The sequence below is a fragment of the Helianthus annuus genome, chromosome 11 (genome assembly GCF_002127325.2).
Source record: "Helianthus annuus cultivar XRQ/B chromosome 11, HanXRQr2.0-SUNRISE, whole genome shotgun sequence".
In the NCBI taxonomy this organism is placed as follows: Eukaryota; Viridiplantae; Streptophyta; class Magnoliopsida; order Asterales; family Asteraceae; genus Helianthus; species Helianthus annuus.
In genome coordinates, this window is record NC_035443.2 from 175,456,785 (window position 1) to 175,478,683 (window position 21,899).

Below are 21,899 nucleotides of genomic sequence, written 5' to 3' on the forward strand. Positions count from 1 at the left end.
TTACGACTGTGAGATTCGTTATCACCCAGGCAAGGCGAATGTAGTTGCTGACGCGCTCAGCAGAAAGAATTATGTGCTCGGTGTCCGGAACAACCAAGCACAGTATAACCTCGAAACTCTCATCCGTGAAGCCCAGCATGCTTGCTTTAGTGAGCGTACATTGAAGAAAGAGAGGATCTATCACGATGGGTCCCATCTTATAAGCAAAGCCAATGGGATATTCTACTATCTAGACCGAATCTGGGTCCCGAGGAGGACCGATTTGCGAAAGATTATCATGAATGAAGCCCACAAATCCCGATACTCCATTCATCCCGGTGCTGACAAGATGTACCAGGATCTTCGCTACAAGTACTGGTGGCCGGGGATGAAGAGGGATATCGCTCTCTATGTTGGTAGCTGTTTAACCTGTGCAAGAGTCAAGGCTGAACATCAAAGACCTTCCGGCTTACTCGAACAACCGCCGATACCTATATGGAAGTGGGAAAGCATAGCTATGGACTTCATAACTACGCTTCCGACCACGCCATCAGGTCACGACAGTATTTGAGTTATAGTCGACGGTCTAACCAAATCAGCCCACTTTCTGCCGATACGAGAAGACTATAAGGTGGCCAAACTAGCCCAAATCTACACTGACGAGATCATTCGAAATCAGGGTACGCCTCGAGACATCATCTCTGACCGTGATGCTCGGTTTACTTCGAGATTGTAGGGAAACATTTCAAGCGGCTCTTGGTACGACGCTGAATTTGAGTACCGCATTCCATCCACAAACCGACGGGCAGACTGAAAGAACGATCCGTACTCTGGAAGACATGCTCCGTGCGTGTGTTATTGATTTTGGCGGTAGTTGGAGCAAACACCTGCCATTGGTCGAATTCTCGTACAACAATAGCTACCATTCCAGCATTCAGATGGCACCCTTCGAAGCCTTATATGGTAGGAGATGTCGTTCACCTATTGTGTGGCACGAGATCGGTCATTCCCAATTAACCGGTCCCGAGATTCTACAAGAAACGACTGACAAAATCCACCAGATAAGAGAAAACTTGGTAAAGGCTCGGGAAAGACAGAAAAGTTACGCCGATAACAGACGCAAGCCCCTTGAATTTGAAGTTGGTGACTACGTACTCCTAAAGGTATCCCCTTGGAAGGGTGTAGTCCGATTCGGCATGTAACACCCCGTGTTTTCCAAAAGTCAAAGTCAAAGTCAAATGTTGACTGTTATTGGAATTAAAGTTAATTTAAATTTTATTTTATTTAGTTTTATTTATATTTTCGTATTATGTTGAGTAAGTGTTGTATAAGCAAATTAATCGACCGATAATCTAACCGCAAATCGACGATCGACCTTGAATAATAGGAAGTAACAATGCGATAAAGTTAATCAATCAATAATCAAGCAAATCGAATCGATCATCGAACTCAAGTGTGGGAAGTTTGGTACTTTTATACGTGTGTGTGCGCCTTACGTGTTACTTGTGCATGTTTATTTTACGTTGTTATGAGTGGTGAATCAATCAAATCAAATCGAAACTCGAAGGATAATCAAACTCAATCGGAATCAAACCCGAATTGTAGTATAAGGATGCTTAGATATTAGATATAGTGGTTGGGACTAAAAGTAATTTGAATTAGAATTCCATCATACTCAATTCATCATTCATCGAAATCGAAATGCCAAAAATCGTCGCGAAAATCTCAAAAAGGAACAAACCTGATCGAACAGGACTTCCGATCGAACAGGCTAGCCGATCGAACACGCTGTTCGATCGAACAGCCCATTCGGTCAGGAATCCTGGCCGATCGGTTGGGCCTTTCCTCTTTTGGAAGCCTATAAATAGGGCTGTCATTGTCATTCTTTCCACTTTTGGAAAAGCTCTGACCGACCAGCCTTTGTTCTTCACTATTTCTCAGATTTCTCTCCGATCCGGTAAGTTTTCACTCTAATTCTTGTACGATTTTGTTCATCTAATGATTCTACACCTTTCTATCTTTCAAAACTTGGATTTCAACCGTGAAATCACCAAGATCTAAGTGTTCTTGGGTGATGTCATCATGGTGTTCTTCAAGAACATCAAGTTTTGGCATCATTCCACCATGATTGGCTTAGATCTAACCGATTTCCACATAAATAACCTAAAATCTACCAAAGATCTTAACATTTCATGGTGGAAAAGGATTGAAAGATGGATTTTCATCAATCTTTCAACTCTTTTACACTCAACCAGTGGAAACGGAGCTTGAACCGACTTACAAATTATTCTAAAACAAACACATGGTTCAAGGTTCGGATTCTACCTACGAGGTTCACCGATTTCAGGTTAAACGTTAAGCTAAGGTCACTACTAGAAAATACACCAATCTTGACACGTAAACAATGACACACACTCACTTTACGACATTCGAAAGCGTGTGTCAAGAAAAAAATGTCATGGTTTACAAAATTCAATAAATTTGTGACATTCTTTTTCGTGTGTCATCTTTTTAGCGTCATTAAAAAAACAAGATCTATCTTAACACGCGAACAATGACACACAATCTTTTTATGACATTCAAAAGTGCGTGTCAAGGAAAAAATGTCATAGTTTTACAAAATTTAATAAATTTATGACACTCGTTTTTGTGTGTCATTTTTAGCGTCATAAAATAAAACATGATGACACTCTTTTTTGTGTCATCTTTTAGCAATGTCATGTTATATTTTCAAAATTAAATTCCTCAATTAATCTAATCAATAAAACTAATCTCAATTAATTTAACTTGATCTCTCATATTCTATCGCTAATCTCTCACGTACGTACGCTCAAAAAACCCTAATTCCCACCCGATCAAACCCTCCCACACACAACGACACTGTGATTCCATGATTCGGACTATTCAAAAAAATGACGCCATGATTTCATGATTCCCATGAACAGTGAAATTGTGAAATCGCAAAACAGCGAAACAGTGTATAAGAAAAGTGATCATTATAAAGTATCAAAGATTGATTTATTACCATCGAATACATAATGTATGGGAGGACTCATCGTCATTTACTAAACAAGCTTATTTTAGGCTCGGACTCGAGTTCATTTAAGCTTGGCTCATGTCAAAAAAAAATTTCGAGCTGGTCTCAAGTAGTTTGGTTCGTTTACTCATGTTAATTGAGTCATTGAGAGTCATACATAGATCCTAAGTGGCCCATTGTGGTTCGTTGTTATGTCCCACTATGTCAACCGTTGTCAACCATGGTTAATGAGGATCGGTATTTGCCCGTCGATTTTTTTTGTTAGTAATTGATTAGACAATCCTATTAACATGTGGCTCCTCATAATTTAACTTGTAATTTTAATTAACACTTACATTTTATATAACTTTATAATGTTTTGTAACATTTAGAATACCATATAGTATAATTTTGTATAAATATACTTTTTTTTTCTTTTTCTTCTTTTTCCTCTGTTAGTGATGTCTGGCCCATAGCCCATCTGCCCATATCTTTCTTCACACTTTTTAGCTATAAATATGAGCCTTTAACAACATTTTTAAACATCGGCTCTCTCATTCTCTTACTCTTTACACACATTCATTTATTTTTCTTAAGCGATACTTATTCTTCACATCGGATGGTGGTTACAAGGAGACCCTCCACCTCTCCTCCTTCTAACGAGTCTCACAGTGTTATTGTTTGTAGATCACACTCAGATTCTCATCGAGGAAAGATAAAAGGTTAACCATTCTTGATGAAACCATTCCCACGAGGATAAACCTCTTAGTTTAGACTTGGTGTTTCTTTAGACCACTAGTTGTATATATAGTTCTTGTTAGTTATAAAATAATACGTATTATTATGTTTATTAGATAAATACAGTATCAAAATATATTCAAAAATAAAAAATAATACATTTTATATTTTTACAAAAGTTATAATTGTTAAAGGTAATTTTTTTATTGAGCTTATTCAACACTTGTTGAGTAATTTTAGTATAATTATATAATAATTTTACTCTCATAAACACATAATTCCGTAGTCCTAAAAAAAAAACCCAAAATTTTAATATCATACACACATGTGTTAAAATTTTGAATTTCGTAATCCTAAAAAAAACCCAAAAATTTGAATTCCCTCCCTTTTCAGTTTTCATCCAAACCCGTCCCTACTTTCCCCAAATTCCCTCTCAAATGTGAAATCAATTTTAAGTGACGAAGAAACACATATCCACCAAATTCATACTTTTTAAGGAAACCCTAGCTATTTCTGAATCTGACCATTCCTCAGAGGCCTTTGTGGTTTGAAGATGATGGCATCCTTGTTGGGTTCAATTCGACTAAAGGGGTACCAAAGGGAATGATGTCGTGGGATCGAACAGTGACGAATCTAATACAGGGAAAGTAAAGTGCGGTGGATGTTATGTGGGGAACTAATTACCTCACCAATTGTTGAAACAATGGTTAACACAAAGGATAACCAAGGGGGTCGTTTCACTTATAGGGTTCAACCTCCTCTCTTGCTCGTATCCAAGGCTCGAGATCTGCAAAACAGTAAACACCGTTAGTCTCGTTAAGAGGGGAAAGAGAGGTTTTCCCTCTTAACCAGGCTCCGGCGTGAGAATAAGTACTGTTCCGAGATGAATAAAACAGTGTGTGTATAGAGTGAGTAAAGAGAGCCAAGATCCTTAACCTGAATGATGAAGGGTTCTATTTATAGCCGGAGGGTGAAGAAGGAGGAAGTAGCTGTGCCAGCTGTGGATGTGCGCCAGCTGTCCGACCAAGGGGAATATCCTCTTGGTCTGCTCTGTCAGGGACGGCGTAGTGGTACACGTGGCGTCCCCGCATTCGACGGTGTTGGGCACCTCGTACTGGTCATGTCAGCCCTGCTCCCTGGATTGTCGCAGGCCCATGTGGCTTCTTGTGTATGGTGCCACGTATTGTCCTTGATGTTGGGCGAGGCATCTTTGATGCCCGCCGGGCCTTATCCGGTTGTCTTCTGGAAGCTTCTAGAAGATCCAGATGATGTGGATGCCTTGTGTGCACAAAAAGTGGTGTGGTCCCTGCCATGTAGGCAGGGAATTGGGACCATACCTCTTCAAGTCCCCCCAGTCCAGTGTGCCTTCTAGTTGAGTTGATCGTCTAGGAGGGATTCTGGACTTATGAGAGTTGTGGTTTTTTATGCATCGCGTTGGAATTGGTGAATATAAATTGAGCCGAGTGGACGCATGCCGCGTGAGTCTTGGCCTTTTGAAAAAAGTGAGCCAAATGGACGCATGCCGCATGGGTTTTGGCTCTTTGAAAAAAGTGAGCCAAATGGACGCATGCCGCATGGGTTTTGGCTCTTTGAAAAAAGTGAGCCAAATGGACGCATGCCGCATGGGTTTTGGCTCTTTGAAAAAAGTGAGCCAAATGGACGCATGCCGCATGGGTTTTGGCTCTTTGAAAAAAGTGAGCCAAATGGACGCATGCCGCATGGGTTTTGGCCCTTTGAAAAAAGTGAGCCAAATGGACGCATGCCGCATGGGTTTTGGCTCTTTGAAAAAAGTGAGCCAAATGGACGCATGCCGCATGGGTTTTGGCCCTTTGAAAAAAGTGAGCCAAATGGACGCATGCCGCATGGGTTTTGGCCCTTTCGTGCTTTCTTCTGTTTGAAGTTTGGTGGTTATGGGGGAGCGTTTGGTGTGACCGTCTGACATCCCTGTCTTTTCGGAGGTGAACAGTTGCTTTTGCAGTGACTTTCTGTCACATCAGCAGACCCTGTTGCCCATGCTTCCCGAAAAATGAGCCGACGTCTTCTCTTTCCTCTGACGTGTCGGCCATCTATTGGTTACTTTTCCTGCCTCCTGACGTTCCACTATCTCTCGCATTTAATGCGATGAGTATAAATAGTAGAGCGGTTATTCACTTCTCCCATATCTTCGAAATTTCTAAGTGATTCTCTCCCTTCCTTTCTCCTTTGTTCTTCTTGTCCTTCATATTTTTTCAAATCCGAAGTATCTTACTCTTGATTTTTCTTAATGGCGGAGAAAAATCCTTCTCAGAAGAAAAGGAAACAACGGAGTAGGGGTCCTCCTGGCCCGGATCAGGCCGTCATTAACTGGAAAGAGGAGGAATTTCATAACCTCGTTAGGGGGCATAACTTTCGACCTGAGTGGGGGGCTCGATATCCTCCGTCTGGATCTACTGCACTGGATGCCCCCCCCGGTTTTATCACTTTATATGCTGCTTTTTTCCGAGAGGGCAATTTTAGGTTGCCCATTACTAAGTTTGTTGCCGGTGTTTTGAGGGGTTATGGTCTTCATATCTCTCAGATAAATGCCATTGGGCTTCCCCGGATTACTCACTTCGAGTTTGTTTGCCGGTCTTATCGGGTTGAACCAACGTTTCAGATGTTCAACACTTTTTATAGTGTGACATATTCTAGTGGTTTTTATTCTTTTCAAGCCAGGACGGGGGTTGTCCCAGTGTGTTCTGCCCCAATAAAGGGTATTCATGACTGGAAACAGAAGTTTTTCTACATTCGTCGTGGAGTGATTCCGTCGGAGATGACGTACAGGCAGGTCGATCAAGGGATTCCAAGGGTGGAACCGTTGGAGAATTTTGCTGCCCAAGAATGGTATGGGAGGATAACGGCCAAGGCAACTGCTATTTCTCAACTGGATGAAATGGCCTTGGTCGGTGCTGGGATGAGCATGTTATGGGTGCCTAAGCATCCTTTGGGTCAGCCTGTATACAGCCATAAGGGCAAATGTATGATTCCTTCTTATTTTGTCGGTTGTTTACTTCCCTTTAGGCTTGTTTTGTGCTTTGATCTTTGTTGTTTTTCTGCAGTTGGTTATAGCTTGTTGAATGCTTTGGACCCCAAGGCTGCTGGTGCCATGGTTGAAGCCATCCAGGCTGATGGTAACCCGACGTGGCTGGATCAAATACAAGATCGCTTCTTGCACCCTACCGAGCAAAGTTTGAACCGATATGCTGCTGAGGTTCTTGGTGAGGATGTTTTGGGTGACTTTGTTAACTCTGATCAAGAGGATGTCATCGTTGTTTCCAGTGGGAGTTCTGGTCGGAGTGGTGGGGATCTAACGTCTCGTTCCGCGCGTGCAGGTACCGTGCCTGGTGGCAATGCTGAACCTGTACACGAGGTTGTTGGAGATGATGATGATGACGTGGAAGCGTCTATTGATCCGTCTGCTCAGTTGGAGACGAGGAAGAAAGCTCGGATTGATAGGTCTGGAAGGAAAGGAGAGGGAGTTGAGGGTGGAGCTGCCGGATCTTCTCGTAAGCGACCCTCCATTCTTTCTTATCTAGATTATGTAGTAGTGTCTGATACGTTGTCTGGCTTAGGCCCTGGGGAGGTGCGTCAAGGGTCAGATCTTGATGATAAAGCCACTTTAACTGAGCATATGAAGAAGAAGGCTCTTGATGATCATAAGCGTCATCTTGATGAACAAGCTGCTGCCCTTCTTGCGGCCAAGAGGGCCAAGCTTCAAAAGGATGCCCCCCCAGCCCCTTCTGAATCTGAGGTTGATTTGGGTGTATTTAGTGGGGGTCGAGGGAATTTGTTGGAGAAGATATTTGAGGCTTCTGCTCCCCGGCCTGGTAACTTAGTTTCTGTGTATGTTTTTGTCATCTTTTATTTTGTCTTTTTAGCTAATTGTAATTTTGTGGCAGAATCTAAGACTAGCAAGAAGCCACGGCCAGTGGATATTTCGCAGATTACGCCACCTACCTCTCCTCCTTCGAGGACTGTTGGCTTGACCCCTCCTCGAGATGATGCTGATGTAACTGTGAAGGGCGGTGAAGGGTTTGAAGGTATATTTGAGGGAGGTGACGCTGCTGGTGGTGATGTTGGTGGTGATGCTGGTGGAGTTGATAAGGGTAAAGGTATTGAGGTGGAGATGGAGTCTAGTGAGACTACTCCACAACAAACCATTTACACAAAACGTCCTCCCGTTGAAGGTGGAGCCACTTCTGGCTTTGTGCGGAGTCCGCACTTTGAACAAAATCCTGGTGATTCCTGGGGTAACCCGGCTTGCGATGATTTGCCGCACGTCCCCCGTTGGGGCCTTACTCAGGGCTCCCGCATGAATGACTTGCAGAACTGTCAGGAGTTCTTCTCATTATCCCTTCCTCCTGCCGAGAGGATGTTTCAGAAAAACCGCAGCCGATTTGCCCTTATAGATGATCATGTTACGGCTGGGGTTAACTTCTTTGCCACCTCTCAGGAGATTCTTCGTGAGTGGCGTTCTATGGGAGAAGAAACTATGGCGTTTGAGGAGGCCAAGAAGGCATTTGCTGAAGAGAAGGAAAAATTTAATACAGAGCAGAAGGGTCTTCAATGGCGGGTTACTGAGGCTGAGCGGAAATTTGAAGAGCAGAAACAGTTAAACGAGCAAAAACAAAAGGATTGGGAGTCGGCCTGTGCTCGTACGAACGCGGAGATGCAGTCGCAGCGTGATGCTATTGTGCGGCTGTCTGGTGAGAAGACTGCTCTCGCGGAAGAGGCTCATCAAACGCGTCTTGCGGCGGAGAAGAAGGAAAAGGAGTACATTGCGCGGATAGATAAGCTGGAGCTTCTTGTGCAGGCGAAGACTTCGGAATGTGAGGCTGCTCAGCGTCTTCTTGATGAGAAGGCGGCGGAGTGCCGTGCCGCTGAGCTCCTTGCTGAGGAAGCTTCAGCTGATAGTAGGTGGCTGCTATCTCGTGGTGTTCCATTGGTAATGTTCTTTGCCTGTTCTACTTTTGTGTAGTTTTTTCTGCTATCTTATTCAACCTTGTTTTTCATGTAGCTTGCTGATCGTATCTTGAATTCTCCTGAGCTTGCCCAATACATGTTTGAGTTGGGTGGGGCAGGTTATAATAGTGGCCGCAAGAATGGATATGCTGAAGGCAGGTGTGCTGCTGCAAACAATGAGAAGGATTATAAGTTTGAGCTGTATAAAGCTGATTGCGATAATGCGTATGCGAAGAAACGGCGAGAGTTTGCAATGCTTGATTTTGCCGTAGTTAAGGCTGCTGGTAAGTTGGCCCTCAAAGCGGATGGGGTAGCTTTGTTGAAGAAGGCATTGGGAGAAGATGATGCTAGCGGTGCGGGTGGTGCTGGTTCCAGCCGCACTTAGTTTGGGATTTCCGGCCCGTGCGCCGCGTACAGCCTTGTATGGGCTTGTAATGATGTTTCAAGACAATTTGCTTACTTTGTACTTTTGTGTACTTTGACGATTGTTTGTTGCTCTGATTGTGTTTATGCAAATTTTGAAATCGTCATAATATGTGCATGTTTTAATTACTTTGATTAGGTGTCGCGAATGAATGATGGCGCTGACAGGTGATGTTGTGTTATGACAACGTTTTTATTCTGTCGTTTAAGTATGCGCGCTTGTATGTGATATACGAAGTGATCGAGTTGCAGGTTATTGTGTGAGCTCGGCTGGGATTGCAGCCTTGGGAGCGTTACAATGTTTAGTTGCCTTGCTATCGATGTTTTCGTGTTTATGTGGGCACGAAGTTATGTTTTTTGGCGTTTTGTAGGCTTTGGTTGTGTTTCTGACCCGGCTGTTCACTTGGTTATGACGAGCCTTGGAGGTCTACAACGTTTCCTATGGTCGAGCCATTGATGTTTTCGCGTACGCCCGAAGTAATAAATGCAGTTGTGACAAAAATTTTGCATGAAATAGAGGTAGCCAAACGCTTCTTGTATTAAGTAAATGTGTCGGCGATTCGCCTTATACGATTACATGTTTATATGTAGCATTTTCGTAACTGTTGGGCGTTCCAGGTTCGCGGGACCTCTTTGTCGTTCATGGTGCGTAGCTTGTATGCTCCCTTGCCGAGGACCGCATCAATGATGTATGGGCCTTCCCATTTGGGAGCCAGTTTCCCTGGTTTTTCTGTGTTGGATGCTTCATTGTCCCTTAAGACATAATCGCCTGGGTTGAAGGTGCAGATCCGGACTCGGGAATTGTAATACTTTTCAAGCTTTGATTTGTACTTGGCTTCATTGATTGCAGCCATCTCTCTTCGTTCTTCTAGGAGGTCTAGATCGATCCTCCGTTCTTCTTCGTTATTGATCAGATTCATGGAGAGCATTCTTGGAGATGGGAGTCCGATTTCTGCTGGGATCACAGCTTCGGACCCATAGACCAAGCTGAAGGGTGTTTCTCCATTGCTTGTTTTGGGCATTGTTCTATGGGCCCATAATATGCTTGGTAGCTCGTCGACCCACCCTCGTCTTTTTTCACCGAGCCTTGCTTTGATGCCATCGACGATGCTCTTGTTGACCGCTTCAACTTGCCCATTCCCTTGCGGATGTGCGACCGACGAGAAGGTATGTTCGATGTTTAGTTCCTTGAACCATCGTTCGAGATCATCTGCTGCAAAGTTTGTACCATTGTCGGTGATGATTCGGAGTGGCAGGCCGAAACGGCATATGATTTGTTCCCAGATAAAGCGTTTAACGACTGCTGACGTGGTTGACGCAAGTGCTTTTGCTTCTACCCACTTGGTGAAGTAATCGACCGCGACGATGATAAACTTGACTGCCCCCGGAGCTTCTGGAAAGGGGCCCACCATGTCTATGCCCCATTGCTGAAAGGGCCATGCGGTTGTTACAGGCACCAACGCATTTTTTGGACGCATGGTTTTTGGTGCATGCCGTTGGCAGCCGCTGCATTTCCTTAGTTCTTTCACGGCATCGAGGTGCATTCCGGGCCAGTAGTACCCGGCGTTCATTACTTTAGCCACTACCATGCGTGGCCCGGCGTGGATGCCGCAGATGCCCTCATGTACTTCCCGGATCAGATAATTTGCGTCGTCGGCGTCGACACATCTCAACAGGGGGCCGAGATATGACTTTCGGTACAATATCCCATCCGCCATTTGATAATGTTCTGATTTATATTGGATTTTCCGCGCCTCGGCTTTATTTTCTGGGAGTATTCCGGACTGTAAGTACATGATGATGGGTGTCATCCATGACGTGGTTCCTGTTTGGATGACGCTGACTTCTCGGAGTGGTACAGACGGGTTGCTTAAGACTTCTATTCGTACGTCTTTGGCTAGGTGCTGAAAACTTGTTGACGCAAGCTTGCTTAAGGCGTCTGCTGGCTTGTTTTCGCTGCGGTTTATGTGGTGCACCTTGTAAGAATAGAAAGTTTGCAGCAACGTCTTTGCCTGGTTGAGATAGAGTGCCATGATGTCGCCCTTGGCTTCGTATTGACCGTTGATTTGTCCTGCCACTAGCATGGAGTCCACATGTGCCTCAATATGTCGGACTCCCATTTTGATTGCTAAGCGCAAGCCGGCCAGAAAGGCTTCATACTCTGCCTCGTTATTTGTGCTCTTGAAGTCTAGACGTATGGCGTAGGTGAACTCGTTTTTGTCTGGGCTCACTAGCCGCAACCCCGCACCTGCCCCATCTTCGTTGGACGCGCCGTCCGTATACAACATCCATGGTTCTTCGATTTGTTTTTTCTCCGCCTTCTCCATCGCCTTGCATTCTCTGTCTTTGTCATCGGGGACTTCCGTCATGAAGTCTGCCAAAACTTGGCCTTTTATCGACGGTCGTGGTCTGAAGACTACGTTGAGTCCCCCTAGCTCTATCGCCCATTTGGCCAACCTTCCTGATATTTCTGGCCTTGCTAGGATATTCCCAATATTGTAATTTGTTAACACGTGGATGACGTGATTGGCGAAATATCGGCGTAGCCTTCTTGACGCGTGAATCAGTGCAAGGACAAGCTTTTCCATGATTGCGTATCTTGTTTCTGGGTCGGTTAGGGTTCTGGACACATAATACACAGGTGTTTGGACACCTTGTCGATCAACCAGCAATACGGCACCGACGGCCCTGTCGGAAGCTGAGAGGTACAAAACCAAAGGTTCTCCTTTGTTAGGTGCGGTTAGAGTTGGCAGCTTGATGAGACAGTCTTTCATCTCGCGGAACGCGCTTTCTGCTTCCGGAGTCCATTGGAATTGGGTTTTCTTCATGCAGTTTCGTAAGGTCTTGATGAATGGGAAGGATTTTGCCGCGTGATTTGCTAGGAATCGATTGAGGGCTGCCAATCGTCCTGCGAGCTTTTGCATATCTTTGATGCTTGCTGGTGAAGGCATCCTCTCTATGGCCTGGACCTTTTCTGGGTTCACCTTAAAACCGTCTTTGGTGACTATGAATCCCAGAAACTTTCCTTCCTCCATTCCAAATGAGCATTTTGCTGGATTCAGTTTGATGCTCACGCTTCGCAGCGTGTTGAAGGTTTTCTGGATATTTACCAGCATTGCGCTCTCCTCCCTGCTCATGATTACCAGATCGTCCATGTATACCTCGATGTATTTACCGATGGCGTCACTAAATGTTTCGTTCATCAATCGTTGATACGTAGCACCGGCATTCTTTAAGCCGAACGGCATCTTGGTGTAGCAGTATAGCCCCGTTGGCGTGCGGAAAGCGGTTTTATCCTCGTCTTGAACAGCCATCTGGACCTGGTGGTATCCCTTGTAGCAATCCAGAAAGCATTTCCACCGAAACGTTGCCAAAGAATCTATTTTCTCGTCTATGTCGGGCAACGCATAGCAGTCACGGGGGCATGCTTTGTTCAGATCCTTGTAGTCGACGCACATTCGCCAACTACCATTCGGTTTCTTCACCATGACTGGGCTTGCCACCCACGTTTGGTACCGGACTTCCCTGATGATTCCTGCGTTTAGCAGTTCTAACACTTGTTCCTTCATTGCATCATGTTTGATGTCCCCCAGGTGTCGTTTAGCATGCACTACTGGCTTTGCATCCTCTGAGACGTTTAACCGATGTTCCGCAATGTGTCGTGGAACGCCAACCATATCGGCTGGTGTCCAGGCGAACACATCCATGTTTTCATGCAGTAATTTCTTTAACGCCGCACGCGTTAGGTCAGACATTGCGGGTCCCAGAGTGACCGTTTGTTCTGGGTATGCACTGTTCAATACCCATTTTTCTGCCTCTCTGCGCGGTGCGGGCTTGCTTGCTTTTGCCGGCCTGATTTCGTCTGTTGCTAGCACTTCCTTGCTTGCGTATATCAACGCAACGCCTGTTTCGGTTGGAAAACCTATGGCAGAATGTGGTGCGGAACAGATCATGCTGAAATCTCCTTGGGATTCTCGTCCTAAAAGGATGTCATGTCTTGAATGTGCCGGTAGCACCATAAATGTGACTTCTTCAGTTCTTGAATTTCTCCCATCAGAAAGTAATACTGGGAAAGATATTTGTCCTAGGGGAAAGACGGCCTCATTGCAGAATCCAGTTAGTGGGTAGTCAACTGGTTCCAGGCGCGCCTTATCCTCTTGGTCGAATTGATTGAAGCACTGTTCATATATGATGTCTGCGGTGCTTCCTGGATCAATAAAGATGTAATCTGTTTGGTAGTGGCCGATCACCCCTGGAATGACTATTGGCCGCTTTTCTCTTGGACCTCCCCTGACAACTGGGAATACTACTTGCTTCTCGCGCCATGAATCATCCTGCGCGCGTTTGTTGTAGTTTTTTCTTGGTCGCCGTGGTCCTCCTTGCACCATATGGGTTTCTAGCTTTCTGAGCTTCTTGTTGTCTGGACCTTCGTCTCTTCGTTGTATCTGGCGGTAATCGCGCTTTCCTCCTTTGACTAAGTGACCGAGCTTGCCGTCTCTTAGAGCTCTTTCGATTTCTTGTTTCAAGCTGAAGCAATCATCGGTCAGGTGGCCCGTGTCTTTGTGGAATTCACAGAAGAGATTTGGGTCTTGACCCCTTTTGTTGCGCATCTGCAAAGGTGGCTTGAATTGATGGTTCTCTGTAGCTAAAACTTCAGAAGGTGTTTTAGTTAGTGGAGTCCACTGCTTTTCTCTATTTTCGCGCTTTACTTCTTTTCGATGGGCTATCTGATTGATCGTATGGCGTGCGTCGTCCCGTGGGGGACTTCTTTCTCTGTTCCCGGAAGCCCTCCAGGGTTGATTTCTACCCCTTCTGTTGTTTCGATCGTGGTGGTTGTGTGCGCGCTGACGGTGATCGTCACCGGTCAGTTGCCTATCTGTCTGCGCAATGGTTTTGGCTGCTTCAATGAAGGTTTCCCAGTCTTTGGGTCCTCCGTCACGCCCTTTGATTCTTTTAACCAGATCGTCGCATTTAACTGCTCGCATGAAGTGTGCGCGCATCATTTTTTCCGGTATGTCTCCAATTTCCAGACATTCTTTGTTGTACCTCGTAATAAAATCCTCCACGCTTTCGTAGTCTTTTCGGTATATGTTCAGACAATCACCTGGGTCTCTGGCGTGTCTTCGCTGTTGAGAAAAGTGTGCTAAGAATTTTTCTCGGAAGTCGACCCATGACTTGATTTTTCCAGCTGGTAAATTGTCGAACCAGATGCGTGCCGCACCAACGAAAGTTTGAGCAAACAAGTGACACCATGTTGGTAGGTTCCAACCACCTGTTGCTCCTGCGCCTTTGAACACCTGGAGGTGATCATCTGGATCCGTCAACCCATTGTATTTACCTACGTTGTGCGGTAACTTTGTTTTGTCGATGGCCGCGCACGCGATTTCTGGAATAAATTTTGAATTTTCAGCCATGTCCTCAGGACGATAGCTTAAGGTGAAGTCGTGTTCTGCTTTGGGGTTGTACCCCGCGCGCTTGGTTGGTTTGTAAGCCTCATGCTCTGGAGGAAGTCTGCTAAACACTGTGGATTCTGCCTTGTACGTTGGGTCGTCTTCCTCCTCTTCCCATTCTGTATTCATGTTTCGCGCGCCCAAGCGGGTTTGGATCGGTCTTCGTTGCTGATTGGAAGTTTGGACGAAGTTGCTCTCTGTTTCAGCATAGGTATCGCGCGTGTCTTGTATGCTGGGTCTTTTGACCTGTTGCACTGGTTCTCTTTCTGGTCGTAAATTCCACGCGTTTGTCTGCTGAGCCGTGTGTGTACTCAGAGACCTTGGTTGTGGAGTTACGAACGCTGATTGGTTAGCCTGTGCTTGGAGTAAGGCTTGTTGTGCGCTGAGCTGCGTATAGACAAGGTTTATAGACGCCATCTGTTCGGCATACCAGGAAGCCAGAGTTTTTCCTTCGGGTAGCCCTAAAAGTGCAGAATAGTTGAGTTGTGCTTGTTCCGATGGTGCCGAAGGGCCTGGCCCATGGCCTACAGTCTGCGTCGGCGGTGGGGTTTGATGTAACATCCCCGTTGGAGGTTGGAGAGCAGCCCCGTTTGTGGTCTGAGTGATAATTCTTGTTGGTGTTTGGAAAATGGGTCCAGTTGTGGTCTGGCTAGCAGCCCTAGACGCACTTCCAAAAATGGACGGGAACTCGTTGTTCAGCTGGCTTTCCTGGATGGTCTCGTTCCTTTGACTGCGTTGGACGTGTGCCGTGTCCGAAACGAGTTCAAAAGAAGAGATTTCTCCGTCAGCTGGGTGTGAATGATTCTGGTCTGCCATTTTTACGAGTTTTTCTAAAAGAGAAAAAGAGGTGAGAGTGGTCTTGCAAAAAAGCGGATGGCGCCAATGTTGAAACAATGGTTAACACAAAGGATAACCAAGGGGGTCGTTTCACTTATAGGGTTCAACCTCCTCTCTTGCTCGTATCCAAGGCTCGAGATCTGCAAAACAGTAAACACCGTTAGTCTCGTTAAGAGGGGAAAGAGAGGTTTTCCCTCTTAACCAGGCTCCGGCGTGAGAATAAGTACTGTTCCGAGATGAATAAAACAGTGTGTGTATAGAGTGAGTAAAGAGAGCCAAGATCCTTAACCTGAATGATGAAGGGTTCTATTTATAGCCGGAGGGTGAAGAAGGAGGAAGTAGCTGTGCCAGCTGTGGATGTGCGCCAGCTGTCCGACCAAGGGGAATATCCTCTTGGTCTGCTCTGTCAGGGACGGCGTAGTGGTACACGTGGCGTCCCCGCATTCGACGGTGTTGGGCACCTCGTACTGGTCATGTCAGCCCTGCTCCCTGGATTGTCGCAGGCCCATGTGGCTTCTTGTGTATGGTGCCACGTATTGTCCTTGATGTTGGGCGAGGCATCTTTGATGCCCGCCGGGCCTTATCCGGTTGTCTTCTGGAAGCTTCTAGAAGATCCAGATGATGTGGATGCCTTGTGTGCACAAAAAGTGGTGTGGTCCCTGCCATGTAGGCAGGGAATTGGGACCATACCTCTTCACCAATGGTCATCCTCAATCTGGTGTGTTCACAACTCAAAGCATGGGGTTGGTATAGTCATGGTCCCGATGGATGGGTTCGTAACACTTGCTCTATATATTCTTTCAAACAGTTAACATTAAAGGTGTTTGTTTGTGCATGTAAATGTGTGATTGTGATATGTTGCCACATCATTCATCAATAAGCTTTTACCAGTTAGAAAAAAAAAACGAATTCTCATATGCTTTATTTAGGGTTAATTCTTTTATTTTTATTTTTAAATGCAATAAGAGGATTGATTATTGAAACATATGCAAAATACCTTACTGTCCTGAGCTTTAGGTAACTAACAGTATGATATGTGATTATCTAATTCTTGTTATGTGGAAACAGAAGTATAACCTTCTAATGCATGTTTGATATTTTTAATAACAATCATATATATATAGGAGATGCAGACTTCACTCTATGCCTACGATCAAACCATTGTAGGTTTACAAAGTTTTTTGAGATGGATTTCATGCTAGTGTCATGGACCAAAGTATGTCCTTTTCTTGTCTCTTATTTTCTTTAAAATCTTATTTAATTCGCAGTCATTAAATTTTGTTTTTTTTTTTTGTTTTAGATCTGAATTTTTATTTAATGGTTAGTGAAACAAGATTAATGTGAAGAGGGGTTTAGGTGGTGACTGCCATAAGGGGCGCATTAAGTAGCTAACTTTCTTGGCCGTGTAGGTATATTCCGGTCACAGTTGTTTGAACTAAAATGAATAAAACTATGAATGTTGTTACTTCTACCTGGCTACCAAACCCGCCCGCGTTACTGAGGCGGTGGCGGTGGTGTACCCTAAGCGGGCGTCAACCTGCACACACTTACCCAAGGGGCGCCCCCTCCACCCTAGCTAAACCTCGAATCGTACATCAGATTCTTGACACTAATTCAATTTTTTGAGCTTTTCTTTCAAAATGTTGAGGCCATGATCCCTAGGTGAGCCATATAAATGAGTTGTTCCATTGAGGCTATGATGCGTCGCTCATGTGCAACCTCCAACAATACTCTTTCAGCCATTGTAAAGTCTGCGGGTGGAAATGTAGGTTCTCTTCTAATTAATAGTTTATTTAAGTAACCTCAATTTTCGGTAATTATTTTAGTTTAGACCAGAAAAGACCATTAACATGGTCAAAAGTTACAGGTCTGCTACAACAATGATAACAACAATCGTACCTAGTATAATCCCACATGTAGTCAAGTTATTAGTAGCGTCAGGGGTTTGGATCGATTTTGTTGGAAATTTTTATTTTGTATCTTTTCTTTTTTCCGTTGCATCAGATCTAAATTTTGTATAATTTTAGGTGATTCAGAAACTAGAGAAAGTAATGGATCCAACAAGAAGCATATATGTGGCAAGTGAAGAAAACATGGAAAGAGCACTGTCAACAACTTAAAAGAAAGGTAATAACCAGACTCATGCCGTCTGCACTATCACTTTGGAGGCTGCTTGTAATCAACTTTTGGTGTGTGTATATAATTATATATTTTTTGTAGTGTGATCTCAACATCTTTATATACTATCCTTCATGGGAGGCTTTGATGGTGTGCAGGGAGGACCTCCGCACAAGGCCCACAATTTCGAGGGGCATGCGATTTAAAAAAAATGCAATTGTTATTTTTTTTAAATAGTAAACACATACCACTTTCAATATATGCCAATTTAAAAATCATTTTTATGGTTTAGAATTTAGCCCACTTGGAAATAGAATTATTAAGCCCAATACTGATTTGATCTTTTTTAAATAATAACAAAACATAACAGAAGGGCGCATTTTTTCAATCTCGAACAGGGTACATGAATTCTCAGAGACGCCTCTGCTATCCTTGGTAGAGTAGAGTGTTAAGAGCACAATTTTGGTTACTATGTCTCTAGAAGTGTGTTTGGGGCTTTCCTTTATTTTCTATTGTGTAAGCTTATAATGAATAAGACATCCAATAAACCTTAAACAATGTGAACAACTGAACCATGGCCGCATGTTTTTTTTTCTTTTTTTTTTTTTGCAGCAATACTCAACGATGTCAGGTGAGGTTCATCGACTGCTTTTTCGTACCTACGGTTTTCCCGACGCAATGGTAAAAACCTAGTTTGCTTTAATATGTTATTATACTATACATACATATATTATATAAGCACACCACTACACTTATATTATAAGCACACCACTTATATGATTGGCTTTAGTTTTTAATACTACTTCAACTAAATCATCTTGATGTATGTAATTTTGCATGAACCGTATGGTTGTGCTTATGTTAGTGAAGAATTTTCATGCGTTAAGAAGGAGACAACAATAGAGTACTACACAAGCCCTTTGGTAATTTTTATAAATCTAATTGTTATTGGTGATTCATTACATTATTATGACGATTTATTATTGATATGAAAAATAGTTGAATCTAATTGTTTGCTTGTAGTGTATGAGCCTTCCTCGTGATGTCGTTTACATGGCAGCAAAAAAGTACTATTTTGGAGTTGGAGGATGATCAAGACGTTTCGTATCATTGGTTGAGATAGATGGTGAGTTATTTCTCTCTTTATTTACATATTAAATGGTATGTATATAGAAGTCATATATATCTGAATTTTGGTTATATGATGGTAGAAACCTATTGAGAAAAAAAAAAGTTCCCTGAATACATTGCTCGATTTTGAGTATGTGATGATATATCTGAATTTTGCTTCGATTCTCATGTTATATATTCGCATCTTGAGTGTTGTGGCCGGAGCTAGACAAGCCTTAATTAGCGGGTACCATCTATACGAGTCCCTTTTAGTTGATAATTAATACATGCTTTACTTTCTTTCAATGTTAGTTTTTATGCAGCAAGATGTAAGAACACTCAATAAAGGTACCAAATGTTGATCTTTTTTTCAGGAAAAAGGAAAAAGGCGATAAAGATGATGGTTTCTTGATGTTCACGACAACTCAAGCGTCCAAAGAATTCACGAAGAATGATCCACTTTCGCGGCAACCTTTATTTTCCAGTGACGAGAACACAAAGGAATCAAAGGGTTAAAATGAAAGAAGTGGAGCTTTGACGATGAGTGCACATATAGTCGATGATGGACTACTTTCAAAGGAGGCTTCTAGAAGACTAGAGTGTCGACTAATGTATCGACAAACAATTCTTTTTTTGTTAACGTTAAAATATTTGTAGTATACTTGACACATGATTATGTAATGGATTGTTTTGGTATATATATGTGTATTTATTTTATGAAAAAGATTTATTGTTTTTGTTATTATACATGTATCCAGGGCAAATTAGTAATTTGTTAAAAAAATTTATACAATTAAAAGCATGACACGCGTAAATGAATGTCATACGTATGTGTCATAAATGCTTGTCATGAACGTGTGTCATTAAAAAAAGTGTCATAAATGTGTGTCATTAAAAGGTGTCATAAAATGAGTGTCATGAATGTATGTCATGAATGCGTGTCATTAAATGTGTGTCATTAAATGTGTGTCATGAATGCGTGTCATTAAATGTGTGTCATAAAAACATGACACACAAATGTATGTCATGTTAATTTTATGACTCCTCAATCAACGACTCGCATTTGCGTGTCATAAAGACCCTTTCATGACACGCAATGCATGTCAAGAAAGGTGTTTTTCTAGTAGTGGGTCCCAAACCGTTCTCTGGCCGGACTTGGGTGATTCCTGCCCGAGCCAGTGAACTAAGTAAGGATTTCAGCTTTGTGGTTCAACTCGTAGTCAAACTACCTCGAGATCACATTAAGTTAACGGAAATAACCAAGTGTTAGAAGATAGGCTAACCAGGTCAGAAAGGCTGGCCGAACGGTTAGGCTGTTCGATCGAATAGCCCAACCGAACGGACAACCCAGCCGATCGATCGGGCCAGCCGATCGGCTAACACATGGACCCACAAATTCACAAAATGTGGTATTGACGAAGTCATGTTCGATCGATCACGCCATTCGATTGTAAACATTACTCATCGAATCATGAGATATTACACTTCAACACTTAGCCTTTTCGAAACATTGGAATGTCACCCGATCGAGCATGCTACCCGATCGAGTGACACATTGCCATTTTGATAAACAAATGAAGTGACTAACCGATCGGTTGGGCTAACCGATCGAACGGCCCGTTCGATCGACCGACTAGAAAGGTAAGAACACTTTGGTGTTTTCAAATGCTGCAACTAAAACTTCAAAAGTTCAAACCATCATACACAAACACATCCTTTCCTTAAAGGAAGAAACAATCCACTTGAAAGGACCAGCCGATCGAGCCTGCCGGCCGATCGAATGGGAAATGTTCAAACGGACTTTCAAACCAACCGAACAGCCCATCCGATCGAACCAGCTGTCCGATCGAACGGCCCACTCGATCCATTAACACTTGTTTACATTTCCGCGTTACTCATCGTTATGCTATCGAACTATTCAGGCTAACTTACTCTCAGCGCTCCCTTCAATCCATACCAAATCACTGTGAGTATACTCGATCCCTTTTTGCTTTTAGCACTTTTGGGTGTTACATACGTTCAACTATTCAAACACATCAATCACACAACTCAATACTATCTTATCGATAACCAATCTACGCATGCTATACGTGATCTAATATGACGCATGTTTGTTATGTGTGTACCATGAATGCTGTCTACCTGCCTTAACAATGATAGTACTATAGTCTGGACTCGGCGCCCGTTCATTCGGGGGTTGTTAGGGACAATTCAATTTGCGTGTGCGCAGTGGCGACCATGCACTCGAACTGCAGTAGCAGTCAACTCGAAGTCACTGGTATTGATAGAATTCATGTCGATTAGCGAACATGCTGCATTATATTACGTGAACATGCTGGTTATTCGCAAACAATTCTAAACTCTATATGCTATATCAAACTTGTGTACTCACCTTTACATTATATGTATTGACTTTACTTTAACGTATGTGACAGGTGCTTAGGATGTCTGATTGCTAGCTAATTGGAAGTCAAGACATAGGGGGATGTCTAGAAACCAAAAAGACAATTTATGTTATGTTTATTTGAAATCTGAGTCGTCGGGACAGAGTATTTGTTTAGATGTTGATCTGTAATAACTTGTTTATCGTTTGAGGTACGATATGGGACGTACTAATTAAATTGAATGGTATTAATAGTTGTTATTGAAACTTCTGAACAATCTGTTTCGCTCAGTGCCATGCCCCGATGATTCCGCCATCGGTTGGGGTGTGACAGATTGGTATCAGAGCCATAACTATAGGGAATTAGGCTAGACACGACCTAGTCCGGGTCGCTGTCTTAGAGACCTAGACTATAGCTAAGAACCAAGAGACCAAGCTTATGTGCTTATTTATGCTATTCCTTGCTATCACTGAACTCGAACTCCAAACCAAGTCAGCAATTTTGACAGGATTAGGTGTGAAAACCGCAAACTCCTGCCTAAATTTGTTGATTTCTATCGACTATTCATGTGTACTTTTACCAACAAACGGGGAAAGTTATACCAAATCAGGGCTGAAACCCGCAATTTGATGCAAATTTTCTCCAAAATTTTCTTAAAACAAGGAAGAAATTGCTAAGCTAGGGGTGAGACCCTAACCTTAGCAATTGTTCCGAACTTATTTCATCTCGCCAAGACATTTGACGGACTCCAACGACCTGAACTCACAAGTATGACCTGGGAAACGTGTGCGTAATGCCCGAGAACTGAGGTAGAAACACGACCCCTAGAGTCGAAAGTGACGACAAGTCCACTGTGAATAGTTG

At 43.4% G+C, this 21,899-nt stretch overlaps 2 protein-coding genes and 1 long non-coding RNA gene across 8 annotated transcripts; 2 read left to right on the plus strand and 1 right to left on the minus strand.

Annotated features, from left to right (window-relative positions):
* The first annotated feature begins 5,539 nt into the window (after positions 1-5,539).
* Positions 5,540-9,106, plus strand: LOC110891110. 2 transcript variants are annotated; one of them, XM_035980107.1, is made up of 3 exons: positions 5,540-7,578; positions 7,651-8,696; positions 8,769-9,106. In XM_035980107.1, the coding sequence occupies exons 1-3, from the start codon at positions 5,997-5,999 to the stop codon at positions 9,096-9,098; spliced, it is 2,958 nt and encodes a 985-aa protein (XP_035836000.1). In that variant the 5' UTR covers positions 5,540-5,996; the 3' UTR covers positions 9,099-9,106. The 2 variants fall into 2 exon arrangements, with proteins under 2 accessions (XP_035836000.1, XP_021994460.1); XM_022138768.2 differs by having other exon boundaries at positions 5,540-8,696.
* A 611-nt stretch (positions 9,107-9,717) lies between these two features.
* On the minus strand, positions 9,718-15,003 carry LOC110888804. The gene is made up of 3 exons (XM_022136311.1): positions 13,986-15,003; positions 11,925-13,694; positions 9,718-11,834 (listed from the first exon to the last, which is right to left on the minus strand). The coding sequence occupies exons 1-3, from the start codon at positions 15,001-15,003 to the stop codon at positions 9,718-9,720; spliced, it is 4,905 nt and encodes a 1,634-aa protein (XP_021992003.1).
* A 1,107-nt stretch (positions 15,004-16,110) lies between these two features.
* LOC110887338 lies at positions 16,111-19,349 on the plus strand. 5 transcript variants are annotated; one of them, XR_004872993.1, is made up of 6 exons: positions 16,688-17,188; positions 17,451-17,550; positions 18,154-18,222; positions 18,407-18,464; positions 18,565-18,667; positions 19,026-19,349. It is a non-coding gene; the product is annotated as an uncharacterized LOC110887338 (long non-coding RNA). The 5 variants fall into 5 exon arrangements; XR_002563238.2 differs by lacking the exon at positions 16,688-17,188 and adding an exon at positions 16,111-16,195 and having other exon boundaries at positions 17,460-17,550; positions 18,154-18,464; XR_004872992.1 differs by lacking the exon at positions 16,688-17,188 and adding an exon at positions 16,412-16,639 and having other exon boundaries at positions 18,154-18,464.
* Positions 19,350-21,899: the final 2,550 nt, after the last annotated feature.